The sequence below is a fragment of the Heloderma suspectum genome, chromosome 3 (assembly GCF_057233095.1).
Source record: "Heloderma suspectum isolate Gila_16-S chromosome 3, 16-S_ref, whole genome shotgun sequence".
Taxonomy (NCBI): Eukaryota; Metazoa; Chordata; class Lepidosauria; order Squamata; family Helodermatidae; genus Heloderma; species Heloderma suspectum.
Genome location: NC_139460.1, coordinates 156,644,093 through 156,664,310, shown reverse-complemented (window position 1 = coordinate 156,664,310; position 20,218 = coordinate 156,644,093). Strand labels below are relative to the sequence as shown.

Here is a 20,218-nt window from a genome sequence, read left to right as displayed (position 1 = left end):
ATGTTTGCGTAAAATGCAAACCCAACACATTTCTCACCTATCCCTAATTTGTGATGGTCTGGTTCAAGAAACATAAAACCTTGTCTGCAAACACTGGAATTCCTCAACACTAAAATAAACAACGGATTTTTAACTCATCCTGCTTAAGAGTACTTGAAGATAATCTTAACCAATTTATTCACTCTCTCACTGTTCCAGAAACATGATGCCCATGCAACAGTCTTCTTACAGATCAAACCCACATCTTCAGATTTAAGTACACTGGAAGGGGAGAAAAGGTACGATCAGGGTAAATTATAAGGAATTTTATGAGTAGTACAGAAAGTAGCTGGCTCTGCAGACAACTTAACACTTTGGGGCAGAATACATTTTTTTAAGAATTCGTTTCTTTAACTTCAATATGTTGGTAACCCAAAGGTAGACAACCCAACAAGACACAAGCCCTATTCAGGTGTGATTAAAAAGTGATGAAACTCACAACATGAGCAGGAACGGGGCTGCACTGAGCAGCCCCGCCCTCCCGACGTCATGTCATAATAAAGCTTATCCCATAGGTGGCCACATGCAGAGGACAAATGCCTGCAGCAGGGAGACCTTTACACGTACAGGTGTACATGCATAGGCTTCCACATGATTTGGAACCCCAATTGCGCAGGATTCTAAATCATGCTGTAATAAACCACGTTTTGGCAGGATGTCTGATTTGAGAAACCATTGTTATAGCCACTGTTCCGCTGAATTATAGATACAAGTCAACAGGAAGATAAGACAACTGAAAACGAAAGCAGAAGAGGAACTCTAAACCCTAGCTTGCCTGTTATATGTTTTGCAGAACATATAACCCCCAGATCTGCTGGCTGGAGGGGATCAGGATGCAATGTCCCACTGCTGGAGGCCTATGGTATACCCATTAAAAGCTCCATGTTTCCACTGGCACTAGGCCCAGAAACAAGGCATTCTGTAAGCCACCCTGGGTACATGTGCTAATAGGTGCCCTAATAATGTATAATAATAATGATAATAATGATAATAATAAACAACTGAGTAGGACAGGCTGGATCCATGCCCCCCTTGTTCCCCAAGAGAACCTAGAAATGGGGTCCTCAGCTACACAAGCCGGGAGCTGGCATAGGTATTTTCCCTTCTGATGAAACAAACTGGGGGTCGGGGGGACACTGCAGAAGAAAAAAAGATATATGTGCCTGCTCGAAAGATGCAACCTGACAGGGCACTGGAACTGATGGAAGATGTCTCCCATCACTTTAGGATTGCTCCGCTCATATCCAAACCATGGTTTGAGCTTCCAGCTATGATTAATGGAAACCAAGGTTTGGCATGATATCTGAATACAGCTATTGTATTAAATTCATTGGTATGGTTTGGGAGGAATAATAAATTATGTGGGAATTACTGCATCCTTAAAGGAACAGTTAGCTCAGTATCCCGGCAAAACAGTTATTGAGAAATCCAATGCGTCATCATTTAATTTCTGAAAGCAATCCAGGTGCCAAGAATTTACCAACTTATTTGGACAAGAGATGTGTAAAAAATGTCACAAGAGTAGCTTAAAAGGCTCAAAGACATATATATGATGGGTTATTAATCCATTTCCCAATTGTAACCCTTTATTCAGTTGGCTTTATGAATGAAAACTGTGACTGAATGACAAAACAGTTATGATAAAGTGAACGCTTCAGATGTAACTGCAATTATCAGAGCAGATTATCAGAGCAGATTATTTAATTGAAGAGGCAGTTCATGTTTCAAGCCATTTAGAGCAACTGCCATTGGTATTGGGGGGGACGGACACAGTTGTTCCACCTCTGACCTCATATGCCAACTTTTGAGAGTCTGTTTGGACTAAATTTCTGCACAGAGATCTTTCTCCACAAACCCACATGTGGTTTGTTGGTGACCAGCATGCTCATTTGCCTCCTAGCAAGTTTGTATAAAATATACCAACTTAAAAGCATAAGCTAAAGAAACAATAGTATGTACATTCATCTGCCTCCATCTAGTCCTTCTAACTCTGAGAGCCATGACTATTGAGGATTACATTAAAACATACCTGAAACAGCATTGTCCTGTTCTTTTCAGAGTCCGAGGGCTGGACATGGCTTGGGGCACTTGCATGTCGCCTTCGTGACTGTGTTTTTAAACTATTATCATGCACCTTCCTTTGCATAACACCTGTAACACTGCTGCATCGGGAGCGGAACTCCTGCTGGTCATCAAACCCAGAATCCTCCAGAATCCGCTCCGGGAAAGAGACACGGCAGCTAGCCAGGCTGGCCAGGCTGGTCTGACTTCCCACGATGAACATCCCAGTGTTAGCACCATTTGGGCTATCCATCTCCTCAAATGGACTGTCTAAGGGAGAGGACGGTTCATCCCCTTCACACTCTGCGAGGTCTGTGCTGGATTCTGCATTCCGGTGCTCGCTTAACAGTTTCAGGCGCTGACGCTCATGCAGGTTGAACTTCTCAATGCAGTCGTCAATCAGGGTGGAGGGGGCCTTTTTGTGAGCCACTGTCACTTTTCCACAGTACAGAACCTCAAATTTCTGAGAGTTGTAGAAAGCGTCTTCACTATCTTTATTGGGCTTGACATCCCCTTTAAGGGCTGCTTTGGAAACTTGCCTTATACTACTGATAACATCTGGAACCTTTAAAAGAGAGAGGGAGAGGGAACCATCATTAACAAGGCTAAATGAAACAGAAGAGCTATACACAAGTAGAACTTTCCATTTTCCAAAGTTGGGGGAAGTAAAGGGGCACTACCCACAACACTTTAATGAGGCCACAGTGTGCACACAGGAGAAGTGTGTGGTCTCTGGATCTGCTTCTAAAGGTTTGCCTGTTCAGAAGGCTCTGTTGGTGCAGAAAAGGGGTGGCCCAATTCTTTAGAGGAAGGCATTCTTACACAAAATTCAAGGGAATTCCCAATAAAGCCCTTAAGTCATCATGTCATTACCTAGACTGACTTGTTGCCAGGACAGCAAAATTCCACTGGCATTCTCATTGCCTAGGAAAGGTAACCTAAGGTAAGTTGTGCGGCATAGGGCAGATCAAGTTTCTGGAATTTCCTGCCAAAGCTCTCTATTGACGTTGATAAAGGAGAGGTCCCCACCTACTACTCAGCTAAATACAGGAGTTCCCAAGATCATAAACACCCAACCTCCCTCCTGTTCCAATCTAAGCAAAGGCTTACTGGATTACCTACTGAATTGGCCACAGAGCCATAGGAAATAAAGGGCACTGTATAAGAAGTACTGTAAATCCCAGTTCAACATCCAGTGAAACCTGCACAACAAAAATGTCTCCCTTTTGTGTGTCTGGGAATCATACTTCCAGGACCACCCCATTTTTGTAAGGTCTTCAGCACCCAAGTCTATGGGCATCTCTACACCAGCCTAAAATCCTGCATTTAAAACGGCGCTTTCTGCTTCCATTTTAAATGCAGGATCACGACGACTCCCTTTTTCACGTGCTTCCTTTTCTCCCCCCCTTCCCCCCGTATCTGAGTCTTCTGTTATCTTTCATTGATCTGGCTCTTCTTGCAGCTTTTACTGTTTTCACGAAGGAAACTGAAACAGAACACAAAGGGGTAATTTGATAGCTCATTATCCACAATCTATTTAAAAACGGAACAAAGGGCATTTAGTGCAGGAGACACCTTGAATGATCACGGCATCATGTAAAGAGCTCACAGACTTCCGTGAAGGCGCAATCTCAATCGCAGGATAAAAGCTCAGTGTGAAGGAGCCCTATAATTGCCCTGGCACGCCAAGATTCCAGAGTTGCTTACCCCCTCTAGTGTCTCCCTTTCCCTTCCTCTAAGTTTGTGAGTCTTCCAGTTCAGTCTCCACAGTGCATCCTTGAATCATCACTCCATTTCCAGACAGAATACAGAAGTTATCAGTTTTCTTTCTATTCCTTTTACTTTCTTATCCTGCTTTCTCTAAATTCTATTGTATTTCCCCCTTTCTTCCACCTACTTTGAAGCTGAAAGCCAGACTGTGCTACTAATCTGATTTCATTTTTTGATCAGGTCACCTCCCTTGTGGACTGTGGGAATGTGGTGGACATAATATACCTCGACTTCAGCAACGCTTTCGACAAAGTGCCCCATGATAGCCTGATGAGAAAACTAGCTCAAAGTGGGCTACATTAAACAACGATCAGGTGGATCCACAGCTGGCTACAGGATCGGACTCAAAGAGTGCTTATCAGTGGGATTTTCTCAAACTGGGGAGAGGTAATGAGCAGGGTACCACAAGGCTCAGTCCTAAGCCCAGTGCTCTTCAACATTTTTATTAATGACTTGGAGGAGGAGGTGCAGGGAATGCTGATCACATTTGCAGATGACACAAAATTGTGTGGGATAGCTAATACCCTGGAAGACAGAAACATAATTCAAAGTGATCTTGATAGGCTGGAGTGCTGGGCAGAAAACAACAGAATGACATTTAATAGGGATAAATGCCAAGTTCTGCACCTAGGAAAAAGAAACCAAATGCACAGTTACAAGATGGGTGATACCTGCCCCAAAAATACTACAAGCGAGAAGGATCTTGGAATTGTTGTCCATCACAAGCTGAATATGAGCCAACTATGTGATGTGGCTGCAAAAAAGGCAAATGCTATTTTGGGCTGCATTCATAAAAGTATAGCTTCCAAATTACATGAAGTACTAGTTCCCCTCTACTCAGCACTGGTTAGGCCTCATCTGGAGTACTGTGTCCAGTTCTGGGCACTACACTTTAAGAAGGATGCAGACAAACTGGAGAGGGTTCAGAGGAGGGCAACAAAGATGATCAGGGGACTGGAAACAAAGCCCTATGAAGAGAGACTGAAGGAACTGGGCATGTTTAGCCTTGAGAAGAGAAGACTGAGGGGAGATATGATAGCACTCTTCAAGTACTTGAAAGGTTGTCACAGAGAAGAAGGCCAGGATCTCTTCTTGATCATCCCAGAGTTCAGGACACAGAATAATGGGCTCAAGTTACAGGAAGCCAGATTCCGGCTGAACATCAGGAAAAAATTCCTGACTGTAAGAGCAATACGACAATGGAACCAATTACCTGGGGAGGTGGTGGGCTCTCCCACACTGGAGGCCTTCAAGACAAGGCTGGACAGCCATTTGTCAGGGATGCTCTGACTTGGATTCCTGCATTGAGCAGGGGGTTGGACTCGATGGCCTTGTAGGCCCCTTCCAACCCTACTATTCTATGATTCTACCACATATGAAACAAACACAAGGGAGCCAAGCATGAGTAACGTTTTGACTGTTTATTTTGGGTAGTGGAGTGTACACATAAGATGTGACAAAAGACAGGACTTTTCCAATAAAGAGTGTTATGGAGAAAAATAAAACAAATAGCAATTAAATAGTTACTATGAAAGGCTTTCCAAACAGAGAGGAGGAGAATCATATAATCATAGAATAGTAGGGTTGGAAGGGGCCAATAAAACCACTGAATCCAACCCCCTGCTCAATGCAGGAATCCAGGTCAAAGCATCCGTGACAGATGGCTGTCCAGCCTCATCTTGAATGCCTCCAGTGTGGGAGAGCCCACCACCTCCCTAGGTCATTGGTTCCATTGTCGTATTGCTCTAACAGGAAGTTTTTCCTGATGTTCAGCCGGAATCTGGCTTCTTGTAACTTGACCCCATTATTCCGTGTCCTGCGCTCTGGGATGATTGAGAAGAGATCCTGGCCTTCCTCTCTGTGACAACCTTTGAAGTACTTGAAGAGTGCAATCATATCTCCCCTCAGTCTTCTCAAGGTTAAACATGCCCAGTTCCTTCAGTCTCTCCTCATAGGGCTTTGTTTCCAGTCGCTTGATCATCTTTGTTGCCCTCTTCTGAACCCTCTCCATTTTGTCTGCATCCTTCTTAAAGTGTGGCACCCAGAACTGGACACAGTATTCAAGATGAGGCCTAACCAGTGCTGAGTAGAGGGGAACTAGTACTTCATGTAATTTGGAAGCTATACTTTTATGAATGCAGCCCAAAACAGCATTTGCCTTTTTTGCAGCCACATCACACTGTTGGCTCATATCATATTCAGCTTGTGATCGACAACAATTCCAAGATCCTTCTCGCTTGTAGTGTGGTTGAGCCACGTATCCCCCATCTTGTAACTGTGCATTTGGTTTCTTTTTCCTAGGTGCAGAACTTGGCATTTATCCCTATTAAATGTCATTCTGTTGTTTTCTGCCCAGCGCTCCAGTCTATCCAGATCACTTTGAATTTTGTTTCTGTCTTCCAAAGTATTAGCTATCCCGCCCAATTTTGTGTCATCTGCAAATTTGATCAGCATTCCCTGCACCTCCTCCTCCAAGTCATTAATAAAAATGTGGAAGAACACTGGGCCCAGGACTGAGCCCTGCGGTACCCCACTCATTACCTCTCCCCAGTTTGAGAAGGTCCCATTGATAAGCACTCTTTGAGTCCAATTCTGTAGCCAACTGTGGATCCACCGGATCGTTGTTTCATCTAGCCCACTTTGAGCTAGTTTTCTCATCAGGATATCATGGGGCACTTTGTCGAAAGCTTTGCTGAAGTCGAGGTATATGCTGTCTACAGCATTCCCACGGTCTACAAGGGAGGTTACTTGATCAAAAAATGAGATCAGATTTGTCTGGCAGGACTTGTTTTTGACAAATCCATGTTGGCTTCGAGTAATCCAAGCTTGGACTAGCTTCACCAGACAGAGAGCAGCCTGATCTCCAGCAGAATAGAGCCAGGGTTGCATTGGAAAACAGTTCCCCTAGCACACATTTGTGCTAAATTCCCCCGTCATCTGTACTCAAGAGGGGCTACTCTATGAACATGACGTAGTTTGCAAACATGTGTCTGATCTGCTCCTGGCAGAGAGATGACACTGGATACAACCCAGAAGTCTTATTCTCAACACAACTTTTTAAAACCCAAACCATGCCTCAGCAAGCCTGTTACTCCACAGGCAAATAACTTTTGTCCAGCATGGAATAGTCTTTTAACCGCTGAATGGGCATCAGTAGCGTAAAATTAGAAACCCACAGATAAAATAAACCAACATCTGAAGTCCTGCTTTAGATAGGAGTACCATAGCCTAGCTTATATATTCTCCTCTAAAGGTGAGACAGAATGGCCTCACAAGGAAAGTAATAGCTGCACTGAACATGCATGCACAGTTATGGCAAAAAAACCACGACACTGATCTACAAAAGAAGGGAAAGGCCAACGATTTAACAGCGACACCAGGAAAATGTTTTTCCACATTGACATACATCTCAACGTGCAAAGATTAAAATATGAGCACAGATGCTTCAGTGCAGGATATGCATTTGTTAAAAACTAGTCTAAAGTCCCTTGCATGTTAAGTTCCAAAAATTACTCAAAGACGTTTTAACTTTAAGCGAACCTATTGTTTCTATGGCTTTCTTCTGTTTCTTAGGAGCCTCCTCAACACTTGGTTCTGACTAAGGAATTTCCTAACACGCTATAAACGTGCTTTCCATCACCTGTCACAGTCTGCATTCAAGCTCAGCCAGTTGGGCATTGCGGGTGTAAGTGGGCAGGGAGAAATGATGAGATGACACAAGTAGATTTTGGTTAAATTCGGGCCACATTTATTGACACAGAACAAGCTGCAAAGGGAAGCACAGGAGGGCACATCACTACACCAGGTATTCTGGCCTTATGCCGGGTGAGACACATGATGTCTAGGGCGTGGCTTCATCAGTTGCCACCCTGCAGATCTACCCATTTCTGGGCCGGGAGGCCTTCCCCTGTCACACACACCCCTTGAACCACAGAACTAGAGTGGGTGAGGAGAGTCGGCCTCAAAGGTAAGCCCTATCTCCCGAACTCAGGCCACAAAACCCTGAGCCGGAAGCCTCAGGCCTTACCAGTCACCTGAAACAGTGCCTTCGAATGCTCACCGGCCCTATTCCCCAACAAAGTACCCACCCGGGTCTGCCACGGGAGGATGACATGCCTCTACTTAGTTGTTCTCCCCCCCCCCCGCCCCGCGCTGTAAAAATTCCACGATGCCCCTTTGCAGATGGGCCAAAAAGAAATCGTTGCCCAAGTCGGTTAGATGAACACTGTCTTCCCTATAGAGCTCCCTCCGTGCATGAGAAATGTCTGGGTGTAAAATAGTCCAATCACCCTGTCTGTTCGAGGCTGGAATGGAGGAGGCGGGGGGGGGGCAGCGCCACCTAATATCGGCTGGCTAGTCCCTCCCCACTCCTGACGTAAAAGGCGAAGGCCAATGGCCTTCATGCACATTCCCCCCCCCCCCGCAAAATCACTCCCGCGGCCAGGAAAGCCGGATGCAGGGGGAGGGTACTTCTGCTCACCTATGCACTTTAGTGTGAAACTCTGAAACTTTAGACTTCAGCAGTCACACATGCAATTTTAATTTTAATTTCCTGCTGCAGTATGGCAACCTCCTGCCTTGATGGGCTTTGTTTGGAGAAGACCTGCATTATTGTTTAGGCTGTACAAGACTGGGGACTGAAGCTGCCGATAACAGACATCTTGATATATCAGATCCTAGTGACTTCCTTTTAAGAACTGGAATAATCTTATCAAATTATTCCATTGCCACAGATCAGGATTGGACAATACGTGGCCCATGGGCCACATATGGTCTCCGCCAAATTCAGTTTAAAGATTTTTTTAAGCCATCCATATTACCTTCAGGGTGGCAAAAGGGTAAAAATTTGCTTGCAAACATGCTAATTTTGAGCCTTATGGTGCTCCCTAGCCACAATGGCCAACATTTAAAATTATTTAAATTGGCACCCCAAGGGGAGGTACAGCCCACGGTGGTGCAGAAATGGCCCCCAGGCCTCCTAAAGTTGCCCACCCCTGCAATAGATGAATGTCCCATATCTCCTAAAGGACTTTGTGGGCACTCTAAAGAGTTTTTGTAGACTTTACATATCTTAACACACTGTAAATGCAATTGCTATTGCTTTATACCCTTCCTGGGTACAAAGCCACAGTAGTTAGAATCCACTTCATCATATTTAGCAACAGCAGCATTCGATTCTCAAAAACAATAATGTCTGCATGGTGAGCTAGTGAGCTATTTCTTCTGAGTTCCATCTTGGAATCTGTGCTTTAATCTGTTTCTGACACAGGTAGTAGCATCTTTACAATTTCAGAAATCCTCAGTTCAGCATTCTTTAGAAGATCGAGCCCATTCACCTACAAACATTGTAAGACAGGAAATGGAGGATACTCTTGATAGTCACAATGGGCTGTCCCACCAGCATGTTGTTTTGTGGGAGCTGCTCCAGGGGTTTTGCCTCACGCCCTGGGGTTGGGACAGAAGCAAGAGTCAGGGTGAGTCTATGGTGCCTCCTCCCTCCTTTGGCAGGAGCTGCCTGGCTGCTGCCACTGTACTGTCTCTATTTTCAACTGGATTCTAAATGGAATTTAAATATACCCTCTGAACTATTAGTTGTTCCATGTGTTCATGAACAGGACGGGCTATAAATCTAAACATATTCAACTGTAATTCAATAAGTAATGTCCATTTAGTGTGAAGACCAATCGAGTTCTTTTTAGGCTCAAGTACATAACATCTCTCTTTATAACTGGTTGTTTTGTACTTTTTAAATACATTTCCACTCTTTCCCTCCACTTCAATCACGCATGTACACACGCACCACTATAAAAGTGGATGAGGCAGACTTGAAATTAAAGTCCAAAATCCACAGCTGGTCAATAGTAGGACTAACAAAAATGCCCATGAAAGATGGCACAAACTTTGAAGTTCTTCAGAACTCTTCATCAAGCTAGGTGGTATAAAAAATGGATTATTTATTTATGGTATGGCACATTCACATCGCGTTACAATAAAAACATAGAGCATAATAAATATGAAATATAAAATATAGACGGAAGATCACAAACGTATGTCTAGGTTACAGATATAGTTTTTTGCTTCAGTTGTCACAGTCAGGAAATCAGCAAAGCCTCCATTGTAGGCTCAGTTTTGACACTCTGTCACTATGTGTTGGATAGTTTGTTTTTCAATCACAATTTGATGATGTTGTTTTGCCCCATTTATAAAGGGCATCTGCACATCTACCATGACCCATGCGAATTCAGTTCAAAGTTGTCCATATCTTACGGGGCTGGTCAAATCCAGGTGGTTTTTCCAAGATGCAGGGCAAGCTTCGGCATTGTGGAGGACAGTTTCCTAGCCAATGTTGTTTCCACGTGTTGTGGATATTAAAAATGGAATGGGGGAAGAACAGAAAAATCCAAAATTTAGGCCAGATGTTGTGGCCATGAGTTCTGAAGTTTAGACACAAGCTCAGAATGGAGATTGCAGACTGAATGAATGAGTCACTGGTAGGTGTTGCAAGTATAAGTTTACACCTAATTCTCACATGTAGTTTGGGCCTCACCATAAGCTACCTCTCTCTATTCTATGGCTAGCTAAACTGGGCTGATAGCCCGTACAGAAGACATGATTCATCTGCTTTTTACTACATTCAACAGGACAGCCTTCATGTGTGTTCAGATAGCTGTTAACAGAGGTTGCACCTAACATGCAATCTAAATGTTCATATGGTGAAGCGGTACAGTAATGTGATAATTGTACCATCTGTATCAGCTCATAGAAATCAAAGAAGTCATAGACACCAGTGTGTGCAGTTTAAGTAATTATACCATTACTCCTAAATCATCATGATTAAACCCTTAATGGCTTAAGCCCTACAAACCTCAGAAACCACATTTTCCATCATGATTATTAAGCATAACCAAGAGTGCCTACTTGGATGGCAGAATCTGCACAGTAATTTCAAACTACAAGAAACTGAGGACTGAGATATCATAATGAAACTTGTGTACATTACAACATATGTTTTCTACTTGAACTTCAAACACCAGCTTGACCTCTATTGCCATTTCAAGAGTCCCAGGAAAGATGCAATCGTGTCTGTGTGTGTGCTTGCGTGTGTCCCTTGAGCACTGAGAAATCAAAGTGAAACATGGGATGCACATTTACAAAATAAAATTCTCCATTTAAACACTAAACTGACCCCTGCACACATTTTGGATGGGGAAGATGCAAAATAAACTGCAATATGATATCTGACGAAGCTTGTGGAAAGTTGTTATTTGCTAGCATATTTATTAAGAACTCCATCAAGTTTTATATGTAAAGATAAAGGCTTCTGTTAGAAAATTTGTCCAAGAAAAGACATGCAAGTGTAATTTAACACCAAACAACTAATATATCCTAGATACATGATGGTTCTCTTTATGATTTAGTAGTTAATGTTCTGTGATTTAGCAACCTAGAAATAAGCTTCTAAACGCAATAAAATGGTATCTTGCTATCAGAATTCTAGTAGAACAGTGAAGGCATTCTCAAATTCTACTGAGCTCCAGAAACAGAAAGATGACTGTGTGTATTTAGGAAAAGACCTTTTCCTCTGTAAGGAGAGAGTTTCTCTTGCTATGGAATTGGCAGTAATTTTGCTGCATTTCCACAAAGGCTCTGTTCACAGTTCAGACATTTGCATGGTTTTTCAAAGATAACCAATTCAAAAGCGCAGTGTTTCCTGATATTTGAAACACATATGCAGTCAAACATTTAATTATGGACATTTTTAGTTTTATTCTTAAAGCAGAACTAGTGGAGCTGAATTCACATAAACAAGCTGTTATTAAAACAATTTTCCACAAACATGGGCAGTGCGAACTGCAGAATATATGGTATAATGCACACAGGCATTTTAAATTCTCTTTAAATTGTTCACAGGTGAATTTATCCAAAATGCATAAACCTTACATTCTTTCTTTTTTGTTTGTTTACACTCATCTAAACACTAGGGAATGGCTGTAACTGGCGCCAAGAGTAATCAGATTACGTAACCTTATAGAATCCAACTATGATTTCAAAACTACCAATAAATTAATTAGATATTTTGATGTAAAATAACACCTGCTTATCAGTGAAATTGCCAGAACCAGTTATGATCCTCTTATGTGGAAAATTCAAGATTATAATCAATAACTAAGGTTATCTTGGTTAGCAAGAATTTCTGAAGTTAAAATGTAATGTCTTTCAAATTTTTTATTTTTATTGATATCATTGTCTCTGTTAGTACATTTTCAGGAACTACAAGGCTGGCAACTTTGTTTAGGCAATTTCATCTGAGCAGATAAGTGACCTAGGATTGAGGAAATATATTTTACAAATGTGTGGTTTAGCAGTTCCCAGTCTGGTATTATATTATGAGGCAGCACGGTTAAGCTGATGATCTATGTAGATGTCAAATAGTGACACAACATTGAATAAAATAGAATTCCATATCAACACACACTGAGGAGTCCTTCTGTGGTCCCCCCGCCCCCGGCAAAGGTGAAGAGGAAATCAGTTGGAATAAAATTAATTTTGCAACTTTTAAAAATATGGGATAAGTGTAAGGAGACATTCATCCCTGGAACATGTCCACTAGCATCTGTAATAAGGAATGAACATTTTAATATTAATGGGCGAGCTCAGACTTTTCAAAATTTGGATAAATTTAGTTCTTTGATTATAAAATGGACAAACTGTTTCTAGACAGAATAGCAGCCAAATGCCAGGGGGATGGGTCCCTTCTTGGTTTCTGTACGTACAAAATAAGGAGCTTCCTAATTAATGAAACTGTTGTTTCAGTTGTATTTAACTCCAGCGAGGCTTAATAGCATATTCTCTGTCATTTACTTTAAATACTGGAAATGTAAGACACCCAGAGCAGAACTTCTTCATATTTGGTGGGTGTCAGGGTGGACACTGAGCCCATAGAATCCCAGAGTAGTTCTGATTCTGAGGAAGAGCAGCCACTCCTGGGAGAGGAACGCGCTCATCCTTCCCAGGGCCAACAGCTGGCAGAGATTCCTCCCACCGGCATTGCTGGCATAGATAGCAGTCCCGGGAGTGAGAGAGCACGGGAAGAAGATTGTAAAGACCAATGCAGGGAGCGGCGCCAAATGGTGGGCACAGAAAGGAGGCATAGTGCCCGGTTGGCACGCAAACAACAGTTGCACCCAGAGGATCCAAGTGAAAAGGGGAGGGACTCTCCCTAGCCCATAAGTTCAGGGTCTGCCAGTGATTCTCCTTCAAACGGGGACCAACTGTTCCCACTTAGGGCATTGGTACTCTGCTGCTCATAGCTAGTTGCTAACAGTAGAGTTGTTAAGTTGTAAAAGAGGAATAAAGCTTTGAAAAGAATCCCTTTGTCTGTGTCTGGACTTGGCTACTGGATTAGACTGAAAGAGGCCACCAAGGAGCCCTTGACAGAGGGACTGCCAATTTACTCAGATCTATGGGCAATAGCAACAAATATTATGTAATGTTACAAACAGCAGGTTATATATTTGGATTAGACCATCTTACTGATATCACTTGATGTGATAGAAATAAGCTTACTGGGAACTGTGAAATTATTAGTTATGAATTTGTTGATTCCTGGTAAGAATGTATGGGCAAGGCACTGGAAAAAAAAAAACCCAATTTCCCATGGTTTCGGAATGGTTATTAAAGTGTTTAGACCTGGGTGAAATGATAAATTAGCAGAAGAAATTCACAGAAAAGAAAGTTTGCAATAATCAATCAATGTAGCAGATAAATGGACGAATCTTATATATATAATTCAAAGTCAGGAGTTAGTTAATCATCCCTTTTTCACTGCCTTCCTGTTGACTGATTCTCATGAAACACCGGAAAGCTCTTGACATACAGATTCCATGAATAACAGTGGTTTTTACTATAATTCAAAGTCAGGTGTTTATGTATGTCTGTCCATAAAGCTTTTTTTTTTTTTTTTAAGAATTAGGCTATCTTCTATAACAAAGTACTATACAATATACTTTGTTAATTTGTGCCTGAAAGGGCTTAAGCAAGTATGGATTGTAGGGCACAACTCTGAATTATAGTGAAAACTGTTGTTATTCATGGAATCTGCATGTCAAGAGCTTTCCAAGTGTGGTTCATGAGAATCAGTCAATGGGAAGGCAGTCAAAAAGGGATGACCAACTAACAGAATGCCACTGAGCGTGAAAGCAACCTCCATACCACCAACTGAATGTTTTGTGATGAATGCCAACAGGCAAACAACAGCCATCAGATCCTCTACCAGGATTTCCCAAAATTCTTCATGTGGGAATACCAAGCAAGAAGTGGATTGCGCATACTCTGAACTGCCTTGCTATCTGCGGCATGTACACGGTCTCCCCTAAAGATGGCGAATGCTTCTACCTTCACCTGGTTCTCACACATGTGCCAGGAGGACTATCCTACAAGCATCTTAAGATGGTTGACAGTATTCAGTAAACCACTTTTAAGGAGGCTGCCCGAGCCCTCATTCTCCTGAGTGAAGACACTGAATGGCGAGCGTTGCTATCAGATGTTGCTCTCCAGTCTATGCCCCATATGCTATGTCAGACCTTCGCCTTCATCTGTGCCTTTGAAACTCCGCACAACTGTGATCTTCTCTGGAAAGTGTTCAAGGATGTGCTGTCTGAAGACCATTCCAGGGACAGGCTACAACAGTGCTTTGCAAGACAATGAAGCCATCCTTCAGTCTCATGACAGTGACAATGAGACAGTCAGTCTCCCAGTTTCAAGCCACTCTGTACAGCCAAGGCAAGAAGTGTGTGCCTGTCACCAAGGCTGGCCTGGCATGCATGCTTATGAACAGTGGCCATACAGTTCACGATCGGTTCAAGCTGCCACTCAAACTGGATGAGACTTCAGTCACATCCATCAAGCCTGACAGTGCTCTTGGATCTCTTCTTAGATCTGCTTACATTGTCATCTGGAATGAAGTGTCAGTGGCTAACCGCTTTGCTATTGACTGTGTAGACAGGCTGCTGAAGGAGCTCATGAATAATGACACCCCATTCGATGGCAAGACTATTGTATTTGGCAGTGACTTTAGGCAGACATTGCCAATCGTCCCATGTGGTGCTCGTGCAGCTATCATTGGCCAGCTGGTCAAGAAATCTAATGCCTGGAACAGTGTCACCAAATTGCAACTCACTCGCAACATGCACACCCTGGAGAGTGAATCTGAATTTGCTGCCTACCTTCTGACTGTTGGTAATGGTACCGTGGAAGAGTTCCCATTTGTTGGAGAAGACATAATCAAGATCCCAGACTCATGGATTGTTAATGAGGACAGTGTCACTGCTGCCTATGGGACTGACTTTAGCGAGGCAGCTATATGTGCTAATGCAGGCAAGGTCATTCTCTGCCCCAAGAACAAGAACCGTGACATCAACCAGATGGTGTTGGACAGAATGAAAGGTGAGGGAAGGACCTACCTGAGCATAGATGAAGTCACTGGCGATGATACCAGGCTCAATATGAAATACCCTTTGGAGGTCCGAAACACTCTCATCCCAAGAGGTTTGCCACCAAGCAAGCTGACTCTGAAGAAGGGTGCTGTGGTCATCCTGCTAAGGAACGTGAACGTGACTCGGGGTCTTATCAAAGGCACAAGGTTGTTCGTGCTTGCCATGTGCAACAATTGTCTACAACTGCATCGGGAAGCCCTCACTGGACAGGCTAAGGGCAAGCAGGTCTACCTGCCAAGGATCAGCACCTCCCAACTCATCACTCCCCTTTCAATTCAAACATCGCCAGTTCCCCATTCGTCCGGCCTTTGCCATTAGCATCAAGAGCCAGGGACAGACTATGGACCAAGTTGGCATCCATCTGCCTACACCTGTCTTCTGCCATGGACAACTCTATGTTGCCATGAGTTGTATTTGCTCATTGGCAAACCTCAAGATTCATGTCATTGATGGACCAGAACAAGGATGTTACAGTGGCTGCCCTGGAGTTTACACCAAGAACGTTGTGTTTAAGGAAGTTTTGTAAAGATAAAAGATGTAACACTCCGAATGTTTCAATGAATGTAGTTAGTTAAGCCTTTAGTTAGATTTGATTTTTTTCTAACTGTGTTCGTGGGTAACCAACTGGTTTTACTGTATTCTGGAATATGCATTAGACTCATATAAAACTGAACAGAAGTTTGTTTTTGTTTTTGCTGTCTAACTCTTATGGGTGTGGGGGCGGTTTGCCTGTTATATTTTGTTGTATCCAGACTTAATCATTCTTGAATTAAATGGGACTTAAGCTAGTCATGACTTATTCTATTTATTTCAATGGGTCTACTTTAAGTATGATTAGATCTGGATCCAACCCATTTTTCTCTTCTGAAATAAATTCCTTACAAAAAAATTACCTAACATTATGAAGAAATTAACTAAAACATGAGCTTAATAGCATTGTCCAATATGAGCAAGGTGCTTGAACGGGTGGTTGCAGGACAGCTCCAGGCACTGTTGAATGAAACGGATTATCTAGATCCATTTCAATCAGGCTTCAGGACTGGTTTTGGAACGGAAACTGCCTTAGTTGCCCTGTGGGATGACCTCTGCCGGGAGAGGGACAGGGGGAGTGTGACCCTGTTGATTCTCCTGGACCTCTCAGCAGCTTTCGAGACCATCAACCATGGTATTCTTCTGGATAGGTTGTCTGGGTTGGGAGTTGGAGGCACTACATTGCAATGGTTCCGCTCCTACTTGGATGGCCAACTCCAGAAAGTGATGCTGGGGGATTATTGCTCTGTGCCATGGCAATTATGCCATGGGGTTCCACAGGGCTCTGTTTAATCCCCCTTTCTTATGATCAGCATAGGAATACTTAATGACTACATTGCAGACTTTCAATTTCCATCTTGAAAGTAAAATCATGTTATTCATTTATTCATTTCATTTCATTTCTATACTGCCCAATAGCCGAAGCTCTCTGGGCGGTTCACAAAAATTAAAACCAAAGAACACATAACACATTTTCATCTGGAAATTGAAAGTCTGCAATGTACTCATTAAGTATTCCTATGCTGATCATAAGAAAGGGGCACATGAAGTAGATAGATAAAATACCTTCCTATTTGTATGAACAAGCCTATAGGAGCTTTTATATTTCATTATGCTCTCTGTTTTTATTGTAATACGATGTGAATGTGCCATACGATAAATAAATAAATAAATAAATAAAAGGAGCTTTGTATTTAAGGAACAGTCTTAATAAACCTTAATAAAGGTTTATTGACTGTGTAAGGCTGGAGATGCAAGGGAATTGTTACACTGTTCTCTGAAAATGACAGAGACAATTTCTACGATTTTTAATCTAAAGCTATCTGAGCACAGGGCTTGCTTAGCAGCCTATATTCATTAAGGCTGCTAGGGCTGCTATCCTGTAGGAGATAGGTGACTCTAGAAGAAGCCCGTCTCAATGGTACTGGCAAATCAGTTTTTGACCAATTGGGTTTTGAGTACAGCAGCAACCTTGTTTAGGAGACTAGTGAGATTGAATGTGAATTATCCATAAGAATCCCTTCCCGCATCGCTAGATATTCAGGGTAAAAGTCTGCTAAGTTGGATTATGGGTACGTAGTGTTAGGAATCAAGAAACTCCCTGCCCTGCTTCATAGCAGTCTCCCTGGCCATGCTGTTCTCAGAAAAGCAGGGCAAGGAGAAGGATAATCAAGACACATACGGTAAACAGACACACCAGCCCAGTTTGCATGATCAAACAACCCATGGTTAACAAACCATGGGTTGTTTGAGAGTGTACACAAGCAAGCTGGCTCCTGCCCATTTGCTTCCTGAAATAACACAGGAACGTCCTGTTCCTGGGTTGTCGTCATGATGGGTGAATCCAGCACTTTGAGTTGTTAGGGTTAAACAACCCAAAGTTTGAACCCAACCATCACCCATGGTATGTTGTCAAGTTAAAACTCTGGTTGTTTTACCCTGAACAACCCAGAATGCTGAGTTTGCACATCACAACAACACAGGAACGGGGTGTTCCTGGGTTGTTTCACGAAGCAGATGTAAACTGTTCGCTCCAGCACAACCATGGCTAACTATGGGTTGTTTAACCCATAGTTAGCCTTTATTTGTGAACCAGATCACCAACTGTATGTATGCAATATACTGAAAGTACGACATCCAAATCAATTTCATGCAGAAAACAAAATGAGCAAACAGGAATGAACACAGATGTGATATTTGAAGCATGGCAAAAATCGTTTGAACTCATATTTACGATCCTGAACACCCACATTTCCAGAATGTGTATTCAAACCATCTGTTACTTTATCTGTTCTCTCCCACTTCTGTGATTTGCTCATTTCCATAATATCAATTTTGATGCAATACTGTATGTATTGAATATACTGACCATATATGAGTGTTTTATTGTATGCAACTTGATTATTACCCCTTTATTTTGCAATGTTTGGGGAAAATATTCTATCCCCTTTGACTTTCAGAGGTAACCCCTGCCCTTCAAAATTTACTGTTCTGGGGGATTTCAGTATCCAGCCAAGGCTCCTTACCCTAGGGCAATTTAGGCTTTTCTGGCTAGGATCCAATGACACCCTACTGCTGGCAGCCAGCACTGCTAGTTCCCAGCATGCGCATGGTCCCTACCGCCAGCAATGGCGATGTAGTGCTTCTGGGGACAAGCCCCTAAACGACCGGAAATGCAAGTTTCTGGAAGGCACTGTCCCTCATTACCAGGTCTAAGGAGAACTGGAGTCCCTCATCAACTGAATGGCCACAGGTTGCCCACCTCTGGAGCTGGAGAACATAAGAAGAGCCACGCTGGATCAAACCAAAGGTCCATCTAGTCCAGCACTGTGTTCCCACAGTGGCCAACCAGCTGCCCACCAGATACCCACAACGATGACATGAGTGGAACAGCACCCTCCCACTCATGATCCTCAACAGCTGGTGTACATAGGCATACTGCCTCTGACACTGGAGGTAGCATGTAGCCATGAGGACTGGTAGCGATTGATAGCCTTATCCTCCATGAATTTGTCCAATTCCCTTCGAAAGCCATCCAAATTGGTGGCCATCACTACATCTTGTGGAAGTGAATTCCATAGCTTAACTATGCAGGTGGCCCCTCCATCAGAGCTCCAGACACTCCTGGATGAAGCACGTTCCTTGGATCCATTCCGACTAGACTTTAGACTTGAACACAGCACAGGATTCATATTGGAAGCCCTGCCAGAATCTGCCTGGGAGGTTTGGGGGAAACTCCTTTCTGTTGGCTCTTCAACTGCTAGGCAGTTTAGGTACAGTTAAATCACACTGTCCTGCTCCCAGCATCTTGTGTTGAAGCCTTCTTTCTCATTATATGAGCTTAGGGATTTCTCAAGAAACAAAGAAACAATCAACTACGATTAGAACCCAACTGTAGCATTTTGAAAAGCATATATACCATCCCTTTTGGTTAGGCAAGAAGAGAGGTTCTAATCATTTATGGCCAGTCTTGGGCCTCTTGAATTATTGAAAAACTAACCAGGTAAGTAGGAAAAAAGAAAAGAAAAAAGCAAGGAGTGGAATGCTGTAATAAAACAAAACTGCACGTGATTTTTTAAATAGTCTGTCTACTAGCTTTGCAGTTGAAAAGGATAATTTAAATATATAGCCAGCCAGGTCCTTGTTACAGCTTTGAAAGAACTTTAGCCCTCTTCACCTCCCATTTGTAGATGGAATCCAGCTGGAAGCTACAACCAATACCGTGCATCACTGCAACTCCATCTGAAAAGCTACTTGATGCTATCATGCCACAGACTGGCGATGGATTTGTGCCAACCTGAAGGAATGATAGTGCCATCCACTTTCAGTAGCAAGTGACACAATCATGCTACACTATTATCAGGCACAACTATAACTTTTACTGGACTGTTCCTGCATTCCTTCCCTGCACCAACTCCCTCTAGAGTTCCAGCTTTTTATGCTGCGTCTTGTTAGATATGCCAGAGAGTTGCAGTTGGAATAACACTATTTCCTTCAGCAACACATTAAGCCCAATTCTCACTGGTGGTAAACCTGTATCTAGGTTGTACCAGTTCAGACTGCAGCTGGGTGCTCACCTGGCAATGATCCTCCATACAACCACCACCACCGCCCTGCACATAAATAACTAAATATTAAGGGAAAGGGGTTTAGGTTAGCCGTTTCCCTCACATGTTGTTAACTATGTCCAAAAAGTTATTTTTGATGAAAAAGCATTCCTTCACATGAGCCTCTGAAGCAGGACAGCGCACACACACAGGTTCACCATCTTACAGCACAATCTTATGCATGTTTACTGAATTCACTGGGGCTTACTCCCAGAT

General features: G+C 42.9%; 1 protein-coding gene and 1 pseudogene across 5 annotated transcripts in view; both read right to left on the bottom strand.

The window, feature by feature from the left end:
* Positions 1 to 20,218, bottom strand: part of TBC1D4 (TBC1 domain family member 4) — a 119,778-nt gene that overhangs the window by 58,434 nt on the left and 41,126 nt on the right. For all 4 annotated transcript variants that reach the window (XM_084844836.1, XM_084844833.1, XM_084844834.1 and 1 more), the window contains exon 2: positions 2,069 to 2,665. In XM_084844836.1, the coding sequence (XP_084700962.1) occupies positions 2,069 to 2,665 (597 nt within the window). The remainder of the gene's footprint in view (positions 1 to 2,068; positions 2,666 to 20,218) is intronic.
* On the bottom strand, positions 6,615 to 14,228 carry LOC146350365 (F-box only protein 28 pseudogene; annotated as a pseudogene). Its single transcript, XR_014788882.1, has 2 exons — positions 14,202 to 14,228; positions 6,615 to 9,426 (listed from the first exon to the last, which is right to left on the bottom strand). The product of XR_014788882.1 is annotated as an F-box only protein 28 pseudogene (transcript).